This window comes from Rhipicephalus sanguineus, chromosome 1 (assembly GCF_013339695.2).
Source record: "Rhipicephalus sanguineus isolate Rsan-2018 chromosome 1, BIME_Rsan_1.4, whole genome shotgun sequence".
Classification (NCBI taxonomy): domain Eukaryota; kingdom Metazoa; phylum Arthropoda; class Arachnida; order Ixodida; family Ixodidae; genus Rhipicephalus; species Rhipicephalus sanguineus.
The window spans coordinates 257064414-257085245 of NC_051176.1; the positions used below are offsets into that span (position 1 = coordinate 257064414).

Genomic DNA, 20832 nt, shown 5'->3' on the forward strand with positions numbered 1-20832 from the left:
GCCGTCTTCGATTCAACTGTCGTAACTTTGATAACTAAGTGGGCCTTGATCTCAGTGTGAATACTTTTGTGCGGCATACTCGTGTAAAGATCCCGACTCGTATTGCAAGTTATGAATGTATGATTTGGCTCACCTCGCTAATGAAGCTTAGATAGTGTCTGTTGTGATGCTTCTAGCAAATGTTTTATTGAATTTATTTTGTACGATCTTGTGCAGGACCTCTGAAGCCTCCAATTATCCGTGACGCGAGAGGGAGAACTAAGAAGGATATAGTCGGACCTTACTACGAAGGCGACGAGCTACGGCTCACCTGTGAGACTCCTGGAGGTGAGTATGAATACTGAACTCCGAATTTCTCCTGCAGACGCGCCATTTACTAGCGGCGTGACGTGACGCTGTGACGCCTTCTTGAAGAACGCGGCGCTTCAATGCGCGCAACGCACATCGTTGTCCTTTGGCCGCGGCGGCAGCATTTTGATAGAGGCGTAATAGAAAGAAAGCCCTCACAAATGGCGTACGTTCTCCCGCATCTATGCCAGTGCAGAGGGAGCACGTTCTCGTTGATAATCACCTTCCTACTGCTTCTCAGGACGGCCAGCTTAATGTTAACAAATGTTTCAACATTAACAAGTGGTGTGACAAGAGAAACATGAAAATTAATTTAAGTTGGCATGTGCTTACATCACTAAAAGAAATACAATTAAAACTATCTCGTATTGTATTGGCAATCCCTTCTTGATGAGCACATGTCGATATTTTATCGGCATGTGTTTACTGTTGAGCTACAATAACACGCACCTTATCTTGCAACTATCACGTAGACAACACCTTTAAAACTGCGGATCGAAAATTGCGCTTCATAAGAAAGAAATTGCACCATGCAACAGCGGAAAATCAAGCTATCTCTACGCCAAACATTAATCAGAACGGTATTACAAGTATGCCTCGGCAGTCTGGAGTTCTAACCAAAAGTCTCTTAAACAGAAATTAAAGCGAACAAGAAGATTAACCACGCGTTTCATACTTTTCCAGGTATTGCAGGACAGACTTCTTAAAGAGACACTGAATTGAAACAATGATTCGGTTTAGATTGATAAATTATACATCTAAAACACTTATGACGTTAATTTCACCGTCATATGTCTATTACTAGCGGAGAAAATCAAGGTCAAAGTTTCACCTTTAAATTTCGCGCCGGAATCTCCGTGCGTGACGTCACGGATTTCCATGTGTAACTTTCATATTTTGGCAACGCTGGCTCAACGAAATTTTCTGAAACTTCGTATGTTAAGTCTATGGTCCCCTCAGAGGACAGTGAACTTCATTTTTACCAATTAGGAACGGTATATGTCATGGTACGCGCAGTCAAAATCTATGACGTCGCGGTGATTGGGGAGGAAACCTCAAGATAGCTTCGCCGCCGCATTTTCTTTTTGCGCGTTTTCTCGCTAAGCAAGTGTCTTCTTGCGGCAAGCGTGGTGATTTTGGTATTGTGAAAGAGTAATTTACTAATACGAGAAAAATCAGTTTTCTCTTTAGTGTCTTTTTAGCATAAATGTTAAAGTTTGGTTGTTTACAGACATTAGAAATACGAAAACAAAAATGTGGATTATGAACACTATTTGATATATGCAAAGGTCAAATTAAATTTGATAAATGCAAATATACGAAACGATGAAGTCCACGAATTAATTGTTATTGTCCTTTCTAGTTATGCAGTGCCCATGGCAAAACACTTGGCAAATGTAATTTAATTACAAAAACCATGGCAAATGTAATTTAATTACAAAAACCGGTTGCCCCAGGCGGTTGTAGGTTCCGATAATTAGTGCTCTTGAACATACTGTAGACGTGTTGCCATGAATATGAAGCGTCTTTTTGCTGTACTGACTGTTTCATCGAGATCTCACTTTTTGTTCACGTTTTTGTTCCTGCCTTCTCTGTAATAAATTTCCCTTCCAGCAGTTGGAAACTGTCAAAGGAGCTGAGAGTACTCAGCAAATAAATTATTATTACACCTAAAAATAGGCGCGTTGAAATGTCGCTGCTTTCCGTTTGAACTGCTCATATGATTTTTTTTTTCAGCGGTTGTTTCGTAATGCGCTTCGGCATAGCCAGCAAGTCCGCAGCACGTATCTATAACAGACTCGGTCAGAGGAGACGCTGAAAACGCTACTGTTCTTCGCTAATTCCGCTGCAAGTCGTCCTCAATATTAAAGCGGAACCATTGCACAGCTTAAGCTTGCATGCAGGAAATGGTTTCGCGCAGGATGCACTTTGCCGTTAAATTCGTAGTGTTGAGCTTGCCCTCCAGCACAGCATAGTAGTGGGACTGGCACGACAGCAACATTAGTCAACTGTTGAAGAAATTCATAGTCACTCTTCCGAAGCTTGGCCGGGGGCTATTTCCTCGGAACATGTGTGGTGATTTTTGCGCTTGTCCCAGTCGGTTCCCTGTCCCGTTGCCGCAATCCCGCGCTTCTGCTCTTCTCATAGAATGCCAACTAGTCCGCTCCCATGTCTCGTATAAGGACGTTGCAGTAAGTGCGAGACGGTTGGTCCGACAAGGCGCGTGCAGCCGTTGAGTGTGTCGAGGATAGATGCCGATCACTCACTATTGACGAAAATCTCCGTTCTGACGTGTCGCGAGGTAATTTGGGCAGCGTGCGCTCTCTGCGAGGTTATATATACTTAAACACCGCCTCCCCCCTCTCCACTCTCAATATGTAACGACAGTAACCCCAGGCGAATAAGAACATTTCCATTGGACAGCAGAAACACTGCTTGTAATAAATGCATGGAGGGGTAAGTCGAACACTGCGCAGTAGTTTTCCGAAGTGACCGAACGAAATAAAAGCAGAGGCCGAAACGCACGACGATAACTGAATAATGCGTACTACTCGCGTTCGTTTGACCACGTGCGCGACAGAATGCCTTTGGCCTGTGAGGCACGTGCCCACAGCAACACTGAATACGCGCTGAGAGATATCGGTTGATCATTCTCGGTTTATTATTGTTCTCATACATGCCGCCTTCCCCTCTATCATTCTTTTTTTTTTTTTTGCTTTCGTTTGAGGAGATGTGGGCGCCTATAGCTGGCACTGCTGCATTTGTCTAACATGATCACTGTGTACATAACTCGGCAAATTTAACGAGCAAATGAGGCAAAAAATAGTACTATGCGGCTACACGAGCATCAGTGCGCGTTTGTAGCGCCGTGAAGTTCGTGTTCTTCTCTGCATGTTCAGCGGAGAAAGTTGAGCGGACTCACCACAGCGACCTGCAGTTTGCAACTGACTGGCTGCAGCAACAAGACTCGCTGCTCCCGTTCTCGATGATTGTATACGGAGCTAACCTGGTCAACAACTAGATGACGAAGCGTAAGACAGCAACGCAAAGTGTATCGCGCAAACTTCATCTCGTGCCGCCTATAGACGTCACTCGAGAACTGTTTCACTGACAAGCGGTGAACAGCGGCGACAGCGATCAGTGCGATTTTCCTCTGAAATAGGGTTCCCATTCATGTTTTTTTTTCTTTTCTTACCATCTGTTCAGTCGTCATTTTCGGCTCTGGAAATTTTCAAACGCACCAGCTTGTTAAGAAAAAGCGATCATCGCTTCCTGTCACATAAAATCTAATTACTAGAAGAGGGCACGTGATCAGTGCCCAAGTTATTTTTCGGGACACCTTTTTCTACGAATTCACTGACGCATTATCCGCACACGATGTATACCGGGTGAGTTGAATTTAGAGGGGATACAATTGACCGCTCTTAGCACTTGATCATCTATACAGCTACAGTATATAGAGAAACGTATAGCAGGTGTAGTTCACATAAGACCATCATATTGCGGATGTGTTTCAGCGAATGAATGCATCGTTAGTTAGAATATTGCACCTCAATTACCAAGAGTGGTAATCAACTAAGTCTCGAGCTGTCAAAAGAAAAACAATAAATGTCGTAATATCCACATATTATAGCTTGTTTTCCGCGAAAGTGCAGGCGGTGAGCCGATTAATGGGCTGGCAGGTTGGCCCATTCATAGAGAAAAATGAGGGCGAAATGGTGAAGAGAATAAATGACGGGCGAAAGGAAGACAGCGGGCTCTGCGTGTAGCGCTCGAAGAGTTATGGGCAGTGTGCGCCGTGTCTTACACAAAAGCGTTCAAGTCCCGTGCTCTTTCCCCTCCCTCTTTCGGGGTCTGGCAAAAGAAAAAGCAAATACAAGCGCTCGCTTTTCTTTCCACGTAGCGAGAAAATAAAGAGCGTGTCTAACTGTTTTCAAGGCACCAAATAAAAGCTGCGAGCGGTGAAACACGTTCACTCTCGAATAAAAGAAAAAGGAGGAAACCCTTTTCTTTTTCCGCGGAGTCTGCAAAATCTCGGGATCACGGCTCAGGGTTTGAACAAATTAAGCGACTGAAATGGTCGGCAAAATACGTCGGCTGTTTCGGCCGGGCCAAGCCGGCGGCGGAGAAATGAAAAAAAAAGAAGAAACAAGCGGCGGCGGAGTCCCAATACGGAATTAAGCTGACCGAACGCGGCGCCGAAGCTCCAAGGAAAACAGAGGCCGGGATTTATGGCAGTGACGTCTCCCCCCTTTCGGCTTTCACGTTTTGCGCCCCCCCCCCTCCTTCTTATTCTTGGAAGCCGATCGTGACCCGCCTACGTGTTGTTGTTCAATTATACGCTAGGCTATCGGGAATAGGGGGAAAGCACGTGGAAGAAAAATGAACGACTTGTGTTATAGCCGCGACGGGCTCTTCGCTTTCCGCTCCTGTTGTTATCTCTCTGCTTTGTGTCCGCCGGATGCCCTTTGGTGCGCCTCTAATAGGCGGCCCGATTGTTCATGTACGCATTCATCGATCGAGCACATCAGCTCCCTTTCTCGCACCTCCCCCAGCGCTCTTTATCCCCGCTGTGCGCGCTGCTCGTGGCCTTTGACTCGCCTGCGAGGCTTTGAGGAGCGCTTCGGAAGCATTTAGCTCACTGGCTTCGCGGGATTTAACGAAAAGACAACTCTCCTTTTTTTTGCTCTTCCTTTTTTCTCGCGCTACGGACGCGTAACGTCGCTACTAATCTACATGCACCGCGGCTGTCTTAGAAGACCCTCGCCCGTGCGCTTCCGTTCAATTCCTTAATCACCGCGCTGTCAATTCAAGCAGACTGACTCTATCTTCATTCCTCAACGAGCACAAAGTAATCGTGAAGATATGCGCGACACAAAGAACAAGACCTCGCGGCTTAAGGTGCTTGTCCGATGCATTCTTTTTGTGTGTGTGTGTGTTTTTCCCCTTCTTCGCACAGCGAGCGCTCTACCCCTTTTGTTTCGCTTGGCTGGCTCGTTTAAGAAGAGAGCTAGCTCTTGCTTATGGAGGCGTATTAACTTGGTTAATGCTCTGGCACGACAAAGAACGCGTGTTGTGTGCGCCCGCATTTCTGGTTGACTCTGCACCTGACCGCTGTAGAATGTGAAATGTATTACTTATACCAGAATAATTAAGCAATCAGTCCTCGTATTGTGTATCTCGGTTTGTAGGCGTATGCGTGTGGGACGGAATTCAGTGTTCCCAGTATCATTTTCTCGTATATTGTTTTTTTTATGGGTGTTTATGCAAAACTTAAACAACTTCAGAGCTTCTTAGCAAGCACAACTTAATGCGTGTTTCTTGTTTCTTTTTTTTTTTAAATCTACCACCCTTCCTTTTTATTTCTGTAAATTTAAGGATTTGCAGCAGATCAAAGCAACTTCGATGTCGTCAGTTGAGTTACTGCGAAGACAAACGAATCTATGAGCGTGCAATAAAGACATCAATCGACATAATGACAAACGCTTGTGGTTTTACTGCATACGACGGGAGGTGGTAGCTGTTCGGCAGCTCCGAACAGTGGAATAAATTTACCACAAGATTGCGTCCGACAACCCCCCTATCCCCATCGCAAGCGTATAGCTCATGCCATTGAGCGGTGCCCCCCGGGTAGGCTGTTTTATTCTTCCTTTTATTAAATACAAAGCATTTCTTAGCAAAACCGAGGCACTTTGAGCGTTTCTATCTGCGTCTATCTATCTACCTATCTATCTAGCCATCTACGTCTGGGTGCTCTCGAGATCGCCTTCTTTATGATCTTTCAGGTATAGAGCACGCGTTGGCTTATACCTGAAATATCATAAAAACAACTTAAACAAGCTATAGCTTAGTTATGCCGTTAATTATTGCGTAAAACCACGTATCTTACTATCAGAAGCCAAACACGACGCCCTAGAACAGCTCTGCAGGCCATTGACTTCATTATAATTCTGCCTCTTTGGACGATGAAGCGGTCGAATATTACCTGCCCTTTGATGGTCCAAGGGGGTAGTACCGTTCCATAATTTTAGCACTATCGCCATTTTTGACGTCATATACAGCAGTATTACTAAAAGAAGTGGCAAGCAGTTGTATGACTTGCATTATTTGCTGAGAAAAGGCCCCCGCTGGAATCCTGCGCGGACGTGATATGTAGTGACGGCCAGGCAAACTTCGTACGACCTTGTGGTTTTCAGTTGGAAAATTTTTTTCTTGCTTAAAACTACTCTTTTCAAACTTCCTGTACGTCATACCCACAAATCATACGTATTACACAACGATGCAAAAGCCATACTTTTACTTGGCAATTTGTCACAATATTGTGGCAACGTTTCTTCTTCTTTCGATCCCGCGGTATTTTTATCAATTACTATAGGAACCTACAAAGCCCTCAATGTGAATATATTACTCGCGGAAAAATCGCTGCTCTTCTTAGGAAATGCTAAACATGCAACATTTTGCATCTTTTCGTCAAGGCCAAAAATAATGAAAGTTGAAACAAAAATGAATATATAGTCATGAAAGAGCAGCGCCTTGAAATTAAGAAAAAAAGTTATTTCGTAGTAATTGCTCAAACCAGTAATTCTATATAAATTGTTATGTACGAACACAGTTTCACTTCCGTGCCCCAAGTTCGAAGCGCCCTCTAGGCAACACAAACTTTTTTCCGAAATATAACGCTCAATAACTACTTTTGACATTCCCACATACCAGCCCAATTTATTTCAGCATGCTCGGAGATGGTCAAAAATTTACCTGGTACGCTTGATATGGAATGACCCATATATATATATATATATATATATATATATATATATATATATATATATATATTCCTTTTCACCAATAAACTGAGTTGGGAGTCAGCGTTGTTTTCTTCCTCTCTCCTCCCGTCCTTATTTGTTGTGTGCACGCTGAGAAACTTTCTATAATGAAGTAATTTGCTTGATGCTTTCGTGTCTTCCTTGATTTCAATTGTCTGCTTTCTTCGTATGATTGCAACTAAAAACATGAAGGCTGCTCTTCTACTCGTTCATAACATATACATAGCACTGTGACACCATTGCTTCGGAGCCATCAGCATTGGTGAACTGGCGATGTTATAAGGTTCGCAAGGAGCGCAAACGCTGACCCTGCCACAAGAATAATACCCTCTCCCCACTTGGGCTTCTGACGCCACTTTTGCTGCTTGTCAGCATAACCGTGGCGTTCTGGTGTTTCCTTACAGGAAAACCGACTCCATCCATCTCGTGGTTCAGGAACGGCAAGGTCATCACTAACCTGACACGCACATCAACCCGTGGCAACATACGCAGCGACGCAATCATCTCGAGACTGGAACGTTCAGACCTGCTGTCTGTCTTCACCTGCCAGGTGTCCAACAACATATCGGCGACCGTTTCTTCGTCTGTCAAGCTTGAAATGATCTGTGAGTGGCAGCTCTTATAGACCGGGACAATATGTGCACCCTGTTTTCGTCGTTGTAGCTCGAAGCTACGTATTAGGAGGTACGAATGTTTAGGTAAATTTCCGAACGAATTGACGCTGTTTAACTTAAGTACGTATTGAGTTTGCTTAAATTGCACGGTAAATGTATTGCTGTATAACTCAATATTTTATCCTGGATTTGTGGTTTTTAAGTATGTGTTGAAAAAGGCGCTTTTACTTATGTTTGAATTCGAAGTGACCAAGCGCTTTCCTGAAAGGTTAGGCCCCTTAGTCGTGTATAGTTACGACGAGCTGTCAAATAATCCCGCAGCTCTGCATTCAAAGTTGCTAGAACCTGTAATGGCGATGAGTTCCTATGGCTTCTGTAAGGCAGCCGCGGTGTCCGAAGCCTGCCTTAGACAGACAGCAGTCGTGAGTCCCAAAAGGGCTCGAGCTGTCAGCGTGCCGCACATCAATTCTCGTGGTAAAAGACGGTAGATGTGGAGACAAAGACACAAGAGAGACGTCAGGACGACACAACACGGCGCTTGTGTTGTCCTGACGTCTCTCTTGTGTCCGTGTTTGCACGCCTACCGTCTTTTATCATGAATCGCTACCAACTAGCACAGCTTTCTGTTCCAAAAAATTCATTCTTCCAGTGCGCCCTCTGGATGCCGTGGTGCGCCGCGGTGACACGCCCCTGTCAGCCGGAATCCCGGTAGAGATCGTGTGCGAAGCGATGGGCTCTCGGCCACCGGCCAACATCAGCTGGTGGCGAAACGGCGTCCAGCTCGACCAGACCTTCAACCACGTGTCGGCGGACGGCAACGTCACCACCTCGGTTGTCAACTTCACGCCAACAAGCGCCGACAATGGCCTACAACTCATGTGCCGGGCCCAAAACCCGCTGCTGCCCGGCGCGGTGGCCGAAGACGTCTGGGTCATGCGCATCTACTGTGAGTACCCCCAAAGGCGATACTGCAGGCAATCTGCAGCAGGTGGCCGCGGAACCTGTGTAATAACTTGCGAGTTACTCCTACAGAAATGTGACGAGATTTCGAAGGTTTTCTCAGCGTATAGTTCTAAAGTGATCTGGCTACTTTTGTCGAGCTTATGTTAAGTACACTGCCGAAGCACTTTTCGAGGTATGGTTATGTAAGTAATTCTATGTATGATCAGGCCAGATTGTTGCTAAGAATATTGATCCTTGCCCCTTCAGTCTTTTCGTAAGCTTTGCCACAATATTCCGACGCAAGTCAATGGGCAGCAATTTAAAAAAAATCAATGTATAAAGAGTTGCTGAGTTTCAACAAATGCTATATGTGAACTTCGACACATTTACGCCGTTTTGTCGCCACTTCTGTGCGACGAAATCATCATGCGTTAATTGGCACTGACCAAAATACCGCTTTAAATAGTGTGTGCTTCTGATAGCGTACTCGACGAGGACCATCGTTATCGCCTATTTTAGCGGACGGGAACACAGAGAGATGGACGGATAGAGCAGTTTTACCTTGGTTTTTTTAACAGCTGTCACACGAAAATCAGCAGGCCTCACCGTTTTCTTCAGCAATGAATGGATTCCCTAAAAAAACAGAAGATATCATGTACCTGTTGGTAGTACGAAAATACAAAGCTTTCATTAATCTTGCCCCACCAAGCGGAATTCCGCATGATTGATTATGATATCGATTCGTCTGAGGTGACAGAGGGACGGACGGGCGTACGGACCCACAGTTCTCTTTGAGTCGGTATAGGAATGCTCCCGCATTTAAAAGCTGTGAGTGTAATGGGAAGTTTTTTTTTATTTATTTTTTCTTCTCACAAATAAGCCTTACATTAACGTAACTGGCCCCGCAACGCTAGTTAGCAGTACTCTATGATGTGAAAAAGCTTACTTGCAAAGTTGGCAAATCAGCTTTTTTTTTTAGCACGCAAGTCTTACAGTCATAATAGGCTTTACAGATTATTTTTCCGCAAGCATATTTAGAGCCTCCGCAAAAACGCAAAAAGAGTAAACAAATAATGCCCATGGCATACGCAAGTTGGCATTTTACAGCGAGAGTGCGCTAGTATCGTCACTGAAATTCCAAAATACTTTTGGAGGTTACTACAAAGGAAAAAAAAAGGTACGCTGGGCTTCTGCTGCTGGGGTACGAATTTGCCACCAACATGTTGACAGTCCCGGACTATACTTTTCGTCAGCATGTCAATGCTGCAAGAGCATACTGAAACCGATACTAAATACTCACTTTAAATAGCGTGGTTGCGTCAGCAGCTGTCATGATGGACTAACACGAACTGAACATCTTTGTCTTTCGTAGGTAAGAAATTCAAACCCTCTGCTTGTTCTAGCGCGCCATTTTCCAAGTAATGGAGGCGGTTCTAAATTAAGTTTTCGGCACCTGCATGCAATGATTATTATAGAGCGCGTCTGTTTCGTCTTCGTCAGTATTATTATTTCATTGCTCGGCTACTTCTCATGTCCTTTTGGTGGCATCGGCGTCGTCTAATTTCCTTCAATAGGGCTAGCAATACGGTTGCCGGTGTATAAATTTGGAAAAACTCTAGAGAAGAAATAGTAGAGAAGGAAAGGCATGGAGGTTAACCAGTTTAGGACCACCGGTTTGCTACCCTACACATGGGAACAGGATGGGGGGAGGGGGGGGAATTGAGAGATGGAGAGCGAAGAGGTGCTTATGGCTAGCGATGGCACTCACGAAATCTTATTCGTTTCGCATTGCAATGGCCGACAGCGCTCTTTGCGATACCTGTCGTTGCGAGGAGACGCTACAGCACATCCTGTGCGACTATATCCGGGGTATAATGTTCAGAGACAGTCCCTGGCATCCGCTCTAGCGCACCTTGACAATAGACCAATGTCTGTTGAAGCCATTATTAAATGTCGTCGACAGAAGACACCGCGGGCGACGAAAGCGCTACTTCGGTTTTTAAAGGAAACGGACTTGGACAAGTGGCTGTGACAGTGATTTCGCGTACCACACAATAATAATATCTGGGGTTTAACGTCCCAAAACCACGATATGATTATGAGAGACGCCGTAGTGGAGGGCTCCGGAAATTTCGACCACCTGGGGTTCTTTAACGTGCACCTAAATCTAAGTACACGGGCCTCAAACATTTTCGCCTCCATCGAAAATGCAGCCGCCGCTGCCGGGATTCGATCCCGCGACCTTCGGGTCAGCAGTCGAGCGCCATAACCACTAGACCACCGTGGCGGGGCCGTACCACACAATAGTGACGGACTTTGACTGACTGTGTGTGTGCTGTGTTATGTGCAAGTACCTAAAATATTAAACACAAGAAGCTAGCAGGGAAAAGAAAAAAAAAGCATTGCGTCGCAATGAGCCGACCTTCGAATGAAAGGTGCCCAAGAAAATTTACAGTTCTAGCAGGCAATACGATTCTTCCTCAACCGTTTAACGAAAGAACCGCTTTCGAGAGAGAACCTCAACACGCAAATCCTCTCTTTAGAATGAAAGGCTTAAAACAATTAACAAAGCCAGTCAATGTAGTGCACAAGGATTGGGTAATAGTGGGATACCGAAATCGCTTTTAAATCCGAATAGAATTCCTTTAGCTAGTGCGACGGGTTTCTGATAGGCGATGTTGCTCTTTCCTCGCATTATTAAGTCCTCCCGCACCTCAGAGCAGTGGAAGGCGCCCTTCGTGACTGTGCCTGCGAGGCCCGGCTGGCAATCATTGGGTGGGCCTGGACCATCACCGAAGTTGTTATAGGAGTCCCGGACTAGAGAATCCTTCCGCATTACCCCTTATCTGTCGATAAACATATTTCCGTCATCACCACTGCCGGTGACGTCACCCCCTCTCCCCCCCCTCCTTGCGTTTTATGAAGGAAACCGCGTTTTCCACAACGCTGTTTGTTTTCTAACCAATCCTAAATACATTTGGCGCGTTTTCACAACGTTGACGGAGTGTTGCCGAGTCGTCGTTGTGAATGACACCTGTGAATGACACCTGTCAGTTTTTGAATGTCAGTTTTTGAAGAGTGAATGACACCTGTCAGTTCTTGCTTAATTTTCCGTGTCTGCCAAGGCGCTGTTCCTTCTACACGGAACGTGTTGGCTTGCATGATGCGCCGCGTCAACACGTCGCACTCAAGTAGGACTTGAACGCCGTTCGAGTTGTCCAAGGTCAACCATAAACCTGCCATCATTTCCATCGCGAAAGGGCCTTTCCTTTTTATTTCTTTTTCTAAAAAAATAAGCCTTCCACAAAACACGCTTTGCAAAGAAAGCTAGTGCGCAGTACTACGCTAATTGTGACACCGCAAAAAAAATAAAAAAATAATGATCATATAGCAAGTGATGTTCGCAAGTTGGCTTCTTGGTTGATCACGTTAGCTTTACAGACAAAGCACGCTTTACAGGGACTGATTGCTGTATCGCGTTAACTTGTAACAGCACGAGTGATATTGAAAACTTTTACACAATGTGTAGAGGATAGCCAAGTGAGCACTTGGCACGCTTAAAACAATTCCCGATCACTACCAGCGAGATCTGAATTCCGTTGGTCCAGCAGCGTGTATCTACATCGAAACCATCATCCCCTAGGGCGTTCTTCACGTTGTCATTTGCGCTGTCCTACACCATCCTCTGCGCTGTCGCGCAGCATGCACGATTGGCGATCGGTGCAAGATATTGCACTACGAACAAGATCTGAGAGTGCTGACAGTGATGCATGTATCTTGGAGGCCACAAGGGTCAATATAGACCGAGGATGACGTAGTGTTGATAGTAAAAAAAAAAAAATCAGAATATCAGAAGCAGTAACATCCTACTATTTTCACCGTAGATGAGTAAAACGCTATAGCAAACGCCGAAGTCCTGTTCTTATTCTACTTAAAAAAAACGCGATATGCGATTGTGCTTTGAAGCCGTCATTAGTGTCACTGTTTTGCAACAACACCAACGATCACACTTGCACACTTATGAATTATTCGCGCCGAAGCACACAGAGACAACGGCAATATGATTGGCTCTCTCCACCTCAAGAAGAAATACCAAATCTTAGACATTATTCAAGCACGACGTTATAATGCGTTCAGTAAGTTTTTTAGCTGACATCTGACTTCGCAATCTGGCTGTTTTCAGTGCAAATTTTATTCTGTAAAATCGCGCTACGGGAACTTGTTGTGAGTAATTATTAACCGAGAACCCCTGAGTTTAGGAGCAATGCGCAAAGGAGAAAAAAACGTCGCTAGCTGTGGTGCCGTCCTTAGGTATATTTACCAAGGATATCGCGATATAGACTGTAGCGCTTATACACCAATATGTGTCGAAGATGCACTCCCCCTTCCAACGCATCTTGCTCTTGTCACTACATATCGCCAAGTAGGGATGCGTTCACTCGTGCTTGATGATCTCAGACGTGCGACAGCTGTGTAAAAAGGCATGGTTGCTAATGAACTAGGCTGCACATCCTCCTGCCACAAAGAAGAAAATCGTTCTTTGACTCAGTTTGCTTCCGCATCAAAGGTCATGTACAAATGTAGCAAGTACAGGTGCACAGTTCCACTTTATTGTTGGTTTTGGCAAATACCTGCCCACGAGTAAATTTCTCGTTTACATATTTGCATAGCATAACTAGCTGTTCATTTATTTTTGCATGTCATATTGCTATCAAATTGTCTAGTAAAAACTGATTTCGAAAAATAATTTAGGTGCACTTTTGTAGGCACACCTCACTTTTACTTAGAGCAGTTATCATTCCGAACGCTTAAAATAACGCATAAGAATATAACGCATAAGTATGTGAAGTTCATTCAGAGAGCTCAGACATAAATCTACCTCAACATCTTCATTTTTCTTGGCCTTCATTGTAATTATTACCATCTGGAGTCCGAGAAAATTGTTATTCCCAATATTTAAGTACTTAAGACGCATGCATGAACACTGAAAACGCTATAGGTAAGCTTCTTTTCATTGCACTATCAGTACCCAGCGCAGCAGGTCCTAGGAACATATTTCCTCAGAAGGAAATCCACCCTCACATCACTCATCGTTTCTGGAAGTCAAATGGTCCACATTGTTTCGAGTTCCTGCTCTTATCATAAGTCACCAGAACTTTGAACGAGGCGCGGTACCATTTCAGAGGAAAGCGCGGAAGAGAGGATTGCGTTGGTGCACCCGGGCTTGCCAGGGAGTCACCCGTCCACGTCGTGGGAGGCATGCCTTGTTAGCGGAGTCGGCCCGGAGCAGACGGCCGTCTCTCCCGAGACGTCTCCGGCGGCCCAAGGGGCTATCTTACCTGGGCTCAGAAATAAAAGGGGGAGAGTCTTGGCGCCGCTATCTTCGCGGGGCGAGCTACAGCAGTTCAGTGGGGCGGCCTGAAGATTTTGCGCGGCCCGGCTGAAGAGCGCTCGCTCACAGCAGCCAGGGAGAGCAGCAGTTCTCCTTTGATACACCGGGCCGCGCTTCTCTAACGACGCTAAATCGTTTTTCACCGAGACGGAAGAAGAAAAGAGCGCCAATGTCGCCCAGCGGCCTCCCGCTTCGCGAAGATTAATCTCTGTCAGCGTCGTTTAAGGCGAGTGGCCGATTCCTTCTCCGCCTCCCTCTCTTTTTGTGTGCGTGTTGTCCTCTCGTTTAGTTTCCTTTGCTCCTATGTAGCTACCGGTTCAGCCCGCGCTTCGGTCGCGCCGCCGCCGACGACGAGCGGGCGTGCGTGCGTGAATTCAATCGCAGCACACTCCTGGCCGCCTTGATTGCGCGTCGCGCTCATGAAACGCGGCCGTCCGCCGCGCCGAGTCCGCACATTGTTGAGGTCGGCCCAGCGCGCCGGTCTTCTATCTTTCGCGCCCCATTGCACCGTGCGGGAGGACAGGTTCGACCCCGGACTCACGTTCGGCTTAGCTGAGGAGGGTGGCGGCTCAAAAGTCCCCGGCCACCGCGCCCGATCGATGGCTCACGTCTGCCAACCCATTGGCTCGTGACCGGACCGTTCGCCAGCTTTAGTCGACCGCCAGGTGCGACCCCGCCACTTCGGGAATGCCGGGCGAGGTTTCAATTTGACTTCGCAAGCGTCGGGGCCAGAAACGACACTTCCCGTACTTCCCCTGCTTTCGAAGCTCTCCTCTGAACTGTATCTCTCTTGCAGTACTAAAAAAAAATATTGATGTGCCAATGGAGTACACTCTTACTGCATGCCACCAGTAGTGTGACAACGCACCTTCTCAATTGCCTTTACTGATTTTTTTTTAGTAGGAGCCTACACAATTCACGTCCCCGCAGTTCGCTAGGCTGTCACAAAAGAAAAAATTTCGCATGCAACGGATAGCTGGGATTCAATTGCGCTTAAATGTCGCGCAGATCTCTAAAGAAGTGCTACAGCAAGTCAGGCAAACGAGCAAGCAGTTGGATGCCTGAGCGGAATAGTGACCGACAACTGCGAACATTGCTATGAGTTATCTCGTTGGAGCGGCTTTTATCCCTCATTGGCGATTGATAACTTCACTTCGTCATAATTGTGCACGAAATTAATTGGGATTATAAGATGTTATTGAACCCGAAACTATAACACATTGTCTCCGCCAAACCAACTTCCACCTCTCCATTTATCTTTGCATTCAAGTCGGCCCTTATTGATGTAACGATTCCACTCATTTTTAAGCCGCCTTTAAGGGAGAGAGAGAAGGAATATAGGAAATGTAGGGAGGTTAACTAGAGTACGTCCAGTTTGCTATCCTACGCATGGAGAGGGGAATAAGAGAGCAAAAGAGAGAGAGACACACATTTTACAACACACACACACAGTTCAGGGTTTCACAGGCGGTCGCTCAATGCTGTTGCCTTCAATTACTGCAAAAGGGCTTGTGTGGCTTTCTGGGCTGCTGTGCTGCGAGACCAGGCTCCTAACATCTTTTCTGTAGTAAAGGGCCGATCATCGAGTCTCCTCAGTTTTCTGCAATGTGCTAACCATATCAGACCTTCAAGGCTCCGGATGTAGTTGGTTATACTCTTACCATCTGTTCGCATAATGTTATGTCTTCATTCAGTTTTAAATAATTTTAGCCAGCATTGCCACCCTCTAACATTCGTCCTGTGCACTCTTTCTCTGTCATATACGTCTTTCTCAGTAGTTCCTGCCTTAGTCGGTCACTTACAAAACTCCCTCAGCGCTTATTCAGTTTTTTAAGCCGTTGCTATTATTGGCCGATTTTCTGCAAAAACGTCAGTAAGCCAAGCAACTCGCTTTTCGAGTGCGCCCCTCAAACACATACCTAAGACGACCGTTGTAGGATTTCCACTTCCTCTCCCGCACTCAGTGACCACTCCCCCTTTAACCTCTAACCCTTACTCGACACAAGCCCAACACGGACAATCCCTAGACGACGCGTTCTCATCGGTTCCCTCCCGGCAGCACGGCTCGTTCTGGCTTTCTCAACGCCGGTAAACCTCTAAGCGTAACGGAGACAGCCACTTAAGGCTTATGATGGCGAAATCGTTTCAATGCGGAGTTATCTTCGTCAACCCTCTCAAGTTTGAGACTACTGTCTTTATTGCGATGTGCTGCCTGGTGCCGGGTCGGCCAGACAGCACAGACAGTTGCGAGACAGCGCCTGTCCTGTTCTCTTTTCTACTGCCTCTTGTCATTCGCGTTGTTCAACATCACGAACGGCCAGTATCTCGGCGAATATATACTTAGCAAGTGCCACTCGTTGCTCAATGAAAACCACCATTGCAGTGTCAGTAACAAAAATTGCCAAAAGTTTCTTTAAATAGAATTGCCTACAACTGTAGTGAAACGTCATATTTCACCCTAAATAATAACCTCACTCAGGAATATACCAGTGCGGCCTAAATATGTGATCAAAGCTTTGGTTCTATTGCGCAGCTTTTGTTTCCAAAAGCCCATGCACGCGGACGTGTCTGCCAAAGTGCCTAGATAAATTTAGCTCAGTGTCGATGAAACTCGTTAATGTTGAATAAGGTAATCGCCGGGTAAGGCTGTTTTTGCCTCTGCTGAAACGGAAGTGTCTCATAAAAAGACGCCAATTTTGAAGGGGTGTGCGAATAGTAAATTTTGGAACCAAATCGAATACGAATCGAATACGAATACTAATCGAATACTCTTCGAATAGTCTTCGAATAGTAAGACAACCATTTTCAAAAGAGTCCGAGAACTCCACAACATTTTATTTGAAACAAATATTCACAAACGTTCTCCCAAGAACATTGCGGTTACTTTAACCGTCTCAAAATACCACACTTGTGAAAACTGAGGTAAGCTCGCATACAGCAGCGACCAGAGCCTTCGAAATATTTTACAACCGTAGGTTGAAATACAGCAGCGACTAATCTGCGTGATACTTTGTCGCCTGCTTTTAAATAAAACTGAGACAGAAAGACAAAGCAATTTTGAACCGAACACCACAAATACAGCTAAAGATGCAATGAAACTGATAAATCTGTCACCCCAACATGGGCCTCGGTACCGAAAGCATCTAAACATCAGTTTTAAAAGCTGTATATGCAAGAGTAATTTACGGAAGCACAACACTTGCGTCTGTTGTTATCCGTAAACCTCAATGCAGTCGCGGTCCCCACATTCAGTTATTACAGGATGAAGACAGGAACTGATTATTGCGATGCAGCTTCAGCATAGTAAAAACTGAATAAGAGTGGAGTTTTCAGAAAAAAACGCCTTCCTCCGGTTATCAATATAGCGTCGGTAGTTTCATAAAAGCTTGGGCTACATGCGCATCGCTAATATAGTGATTAAAAGAAGGAAAATGACCTTTAGTTTTTCCAAAGTTGTGTTGTTCTAGGGTTCTCCCGTCAGTGCTGATTATTCGAAAAACTATTCGAAAAATATTCGGCATTTCGAATATGTACAATTCGATTCGAGTACCGAATCGAACAGAATGTTATTCGATACGTTATTCGAAATTTTCGAACATTTGCACACCCCTACAATTTTCACCTCCCTTATGTCATTTTCCTCGTTCCAGTGAACACACATCGCAGCGATAGCAAATAGCAACCGTTGCCGTGCCCTCCAGAATGTGATTTGCTGGGTCGCGAAGCGTAATGAACACAAACTCCCTGGACCACTCTCTACAACCTCGGCTCTGACTCGGAAGAAACGGCGTCAACAGCGAGCGGTTGCGTAATACACGCCCTCCTTAGACCCAAGTACACGTTTTCACTAGTGCGATTTCATTCGGCCTGCATCCCTTCGGCTGGCATATTCCCCGGCGCACCTTCATCGAAACTTCTCTGCCAGGGCAGACCAGGCAGCAGATGCGAGTAGCTGCTGGCGTCTGCGGGGCGGGCCTCCTCCGGCGTCGTTCGGTCCGTACGTCGAAGCAAGCCGTCGGCGCTGGGTTGCCCAACTACGTGATTTTCAATCAATAGAGCTGTGATTAGAAGCGGCCAGGACGCTGCGCGTCGCTTTAATTGTGTTACGCGCGAAGCTTGACGGCGAGGAGATTGAAAGGGGGCTCGCTGGCGCGGGCGGCCACCGGATCCGGCGAATTGTTCCCCTCCCGGCCGACCTGCTTTTTTCACCCTGCCGGACGAAGGAAGATAAATTCGCGCTTTGTACTTCTTATGGGGCTGGCCTCGAAGCTCCGCTGTCGCTCCGGCTGGCAGCAGTTTCAAAGAGGCCCGCGTTGCATTGTTAGTCCCCGCGCTCTACGCTATAAGCCTGATTCCTGCACCAGGGTTTTTTTTCTCGCTCTCTTTTTTTCGTTATACTTTCTCAGCTTGGTTACTTTCGCGCTTCTCTTTTTTGACTGCATACTGCGACCGTCGCGGATGGCTTGCGTTACTCACCTTGACAGTGTGCGCACACAAAAAAAGCTTACCTCTCCTCGTTTTGAAAATGGGGCAAAAGCAAACAAAAGAAGAAACAGGACTCCCCCTTATTTCGCTAAACTCAATTAGAAATGAGCTCGTTTTCGAAGTCAATAGAGGCTCCTTACACAACAGAAAGGTGCGCTATCGAGAAAAAAAAAATAGAAGAACGTTTCGTAATTACGGCATTCAGCGCTGCCTCGATGGTATAAGAGAAGCAAAATAAGAATACGGGGTCCCGATGGGTATGGTTCAGCAGGGAGGTTGTTTGCGGAATACATTCTGGATAATATTACTCTTGTATTATATTGTATGCCTCTCCCTATCGTCAGTGTAGTCCCAGCACTTCTTTCGTTCTCCTTATTGGGCACCCTGACCCCTGTGCTTAGCTTACGGACCATTGCTGAGCTGACCGAAATCAATAAGAGGTGCCCGCTATTGCGCCCCGGACAGGCGAACCGAGGCCCAAAGAGCAGTCGCAAGACCGATGGGTTTTCGCCGCTTCTATTATTGTTCTCGAGAGCTCGGGATCGGTTTCCGAGAAATCTTGCCGGGGACCCAATGAATGCGTAATTAAATGTGTCGCCTCTGCCTGCCGACATGTCCACTCTGGCTTAATGAACATAAATTGCTTCGTTATAGAATAGCACGGGGACAAAGGAAAACCACAATCGCGTGAACGAAATTAAGCACGTTCGCGGATTCCTCCGATTCCTCGCGTTCGATGCACCTGATGTATTCCGAGACGTTGGTGTGAACGAACCTTGCCTTTGGCAATCGAATGCGTGCGCGCGCTGTCCAATACATCGAAAGTGTTCGATTTAGCGTTGAATGCCTATAAAATATCGTACGCAATATCAATTTTTTTTTACCTTGAGCGATAAATCTGCCCTTTTTATCCTTGTATGCTGGAGTAGAAGTTATTCTAGTGTAGCAACATGTGTTTATCTTGTTTGAATTAATGAAGAGAAGTAGTTTCACGTTTGTTAGTTTAAATTTCGCTCACGAGTGCGTTTTGGTGTGCTTTTGGCCTCTTCGATTAATGATAAAACCTGGCGGACTTCTAACTCAAAACCTTACTTCGAAGTGAGCGCTAGGCCTGTCTGAAGCACCTTTCTTGTGTTTTTGTCTTGTTTGCGCTTTAAAGTATCTTCACATAAAATATTCTCGGAGTGCACGCGGTTTTCCTTCCTTTCTTCTTTTCTTCTTGCTAAACGAAAGTCGCCATGCAGGCCTATAGCTGTGCCCGATACAGCAAATATAGAGGCGTCAGCTTGATGTTATGCTTCAGTTTAATCTCACGAACGTTGACCCGTGCTGAGAGGAGCTACGGAGAACTGGCGCATGTGTGAGCGTGCACGCCCCGACTTCGGTAGTGCGCAACGCCAGCGCTAATGCCGCTATTTGTATACCACTATATATATATTGCGGCGGCAAAGGCTAGCGTCCTCTGAAAGTACTATTGGGAAATGAATTCTGTTCTTTCCTTTATGGAAGCCACAAACATATCCCCGGCAATGTTGTATTCGTGTTTGTAATATATACGTGTTCTTGGTAGTTCTTGATATCAGCGTGAAACCTGACGCTTGATAATAGCATCATGATTTTTTTAAAGGGCAACTTGTATTTATTTTTTTTATTTACACCTTCGCAAATAACTCCGAATTGAATTGTACTTGAGCTAAGATTGCTTCACTTAGTCAGTGCGACGACAACAGCAATGCAAAAAGAAAAAATGTGTACAGCACAGGTGCTACGCGGATACAGCGATCGATCTGTGTTCATCTGTCCCATGCGTCTCGCTTTCTTGGAAATAGTGAAAGACCGTTATTCCCGCATATTGCGCTCGTCTTTCTTGCACCACTGGTTTCATCGTGTGGTTTATGCTTTAAACATACGTATTTTCAATTCTAACCCTCATTTTAGAAACCTTGCTGGCATACTTTTTCGCGCAGGAAGATAATCTCTCCCCATTTCCTTTGCGAGGAAGATTTTCGCGTAATCCAAATACTAATTTGTTCGTTGTGTTCTCGTTCATTATTTTTCATTCAGTACACAGTGGCAGTGTTGTGTCGAGTGCTGAGTATCAGTGTTCAAGTGTGCACGAAATGACAAAATGTAGCAGAAAATGTATGTTGGGCGTCCCGACATACGAACTTAGATAACAAGTCACGTATCTTGAGTAATTATCCTTTCAAGGATATAGCGCTACTTC

The 20832-nt window shown here is 45.6% G+C and overlaps 1 protein-coding gene across 3 annotated transcripts in view; it reads left to right on the forward strand.

The window, feature by feature from the left end:
• The window catches only part of LOC119378561 (hemicentin-2), a 392255-nt gene that overhangs the window by 297986 nt on the left and 73437 nt on the right, over window positions 1-20832 (forward strand). For all 3 annotated transcript variants that reach the window (XM_049411494.1, XM_037647659.2, XM_037647652.2), the window contains exons 3-5: window positions 217-327; window positions 7577-7777; window positions 8436-8732. In XM_049411494.1, coding sequence (XP_049267451.1) covers window positions 217-327; window positions 7577-7777; window positions 8436-8732 — 609 coding nt within the window. The remainder of the gene's footprint in view (window positions 1-216; window positions 328-7576; window positions 7778-8435; window positions 8733-20832) is intronic.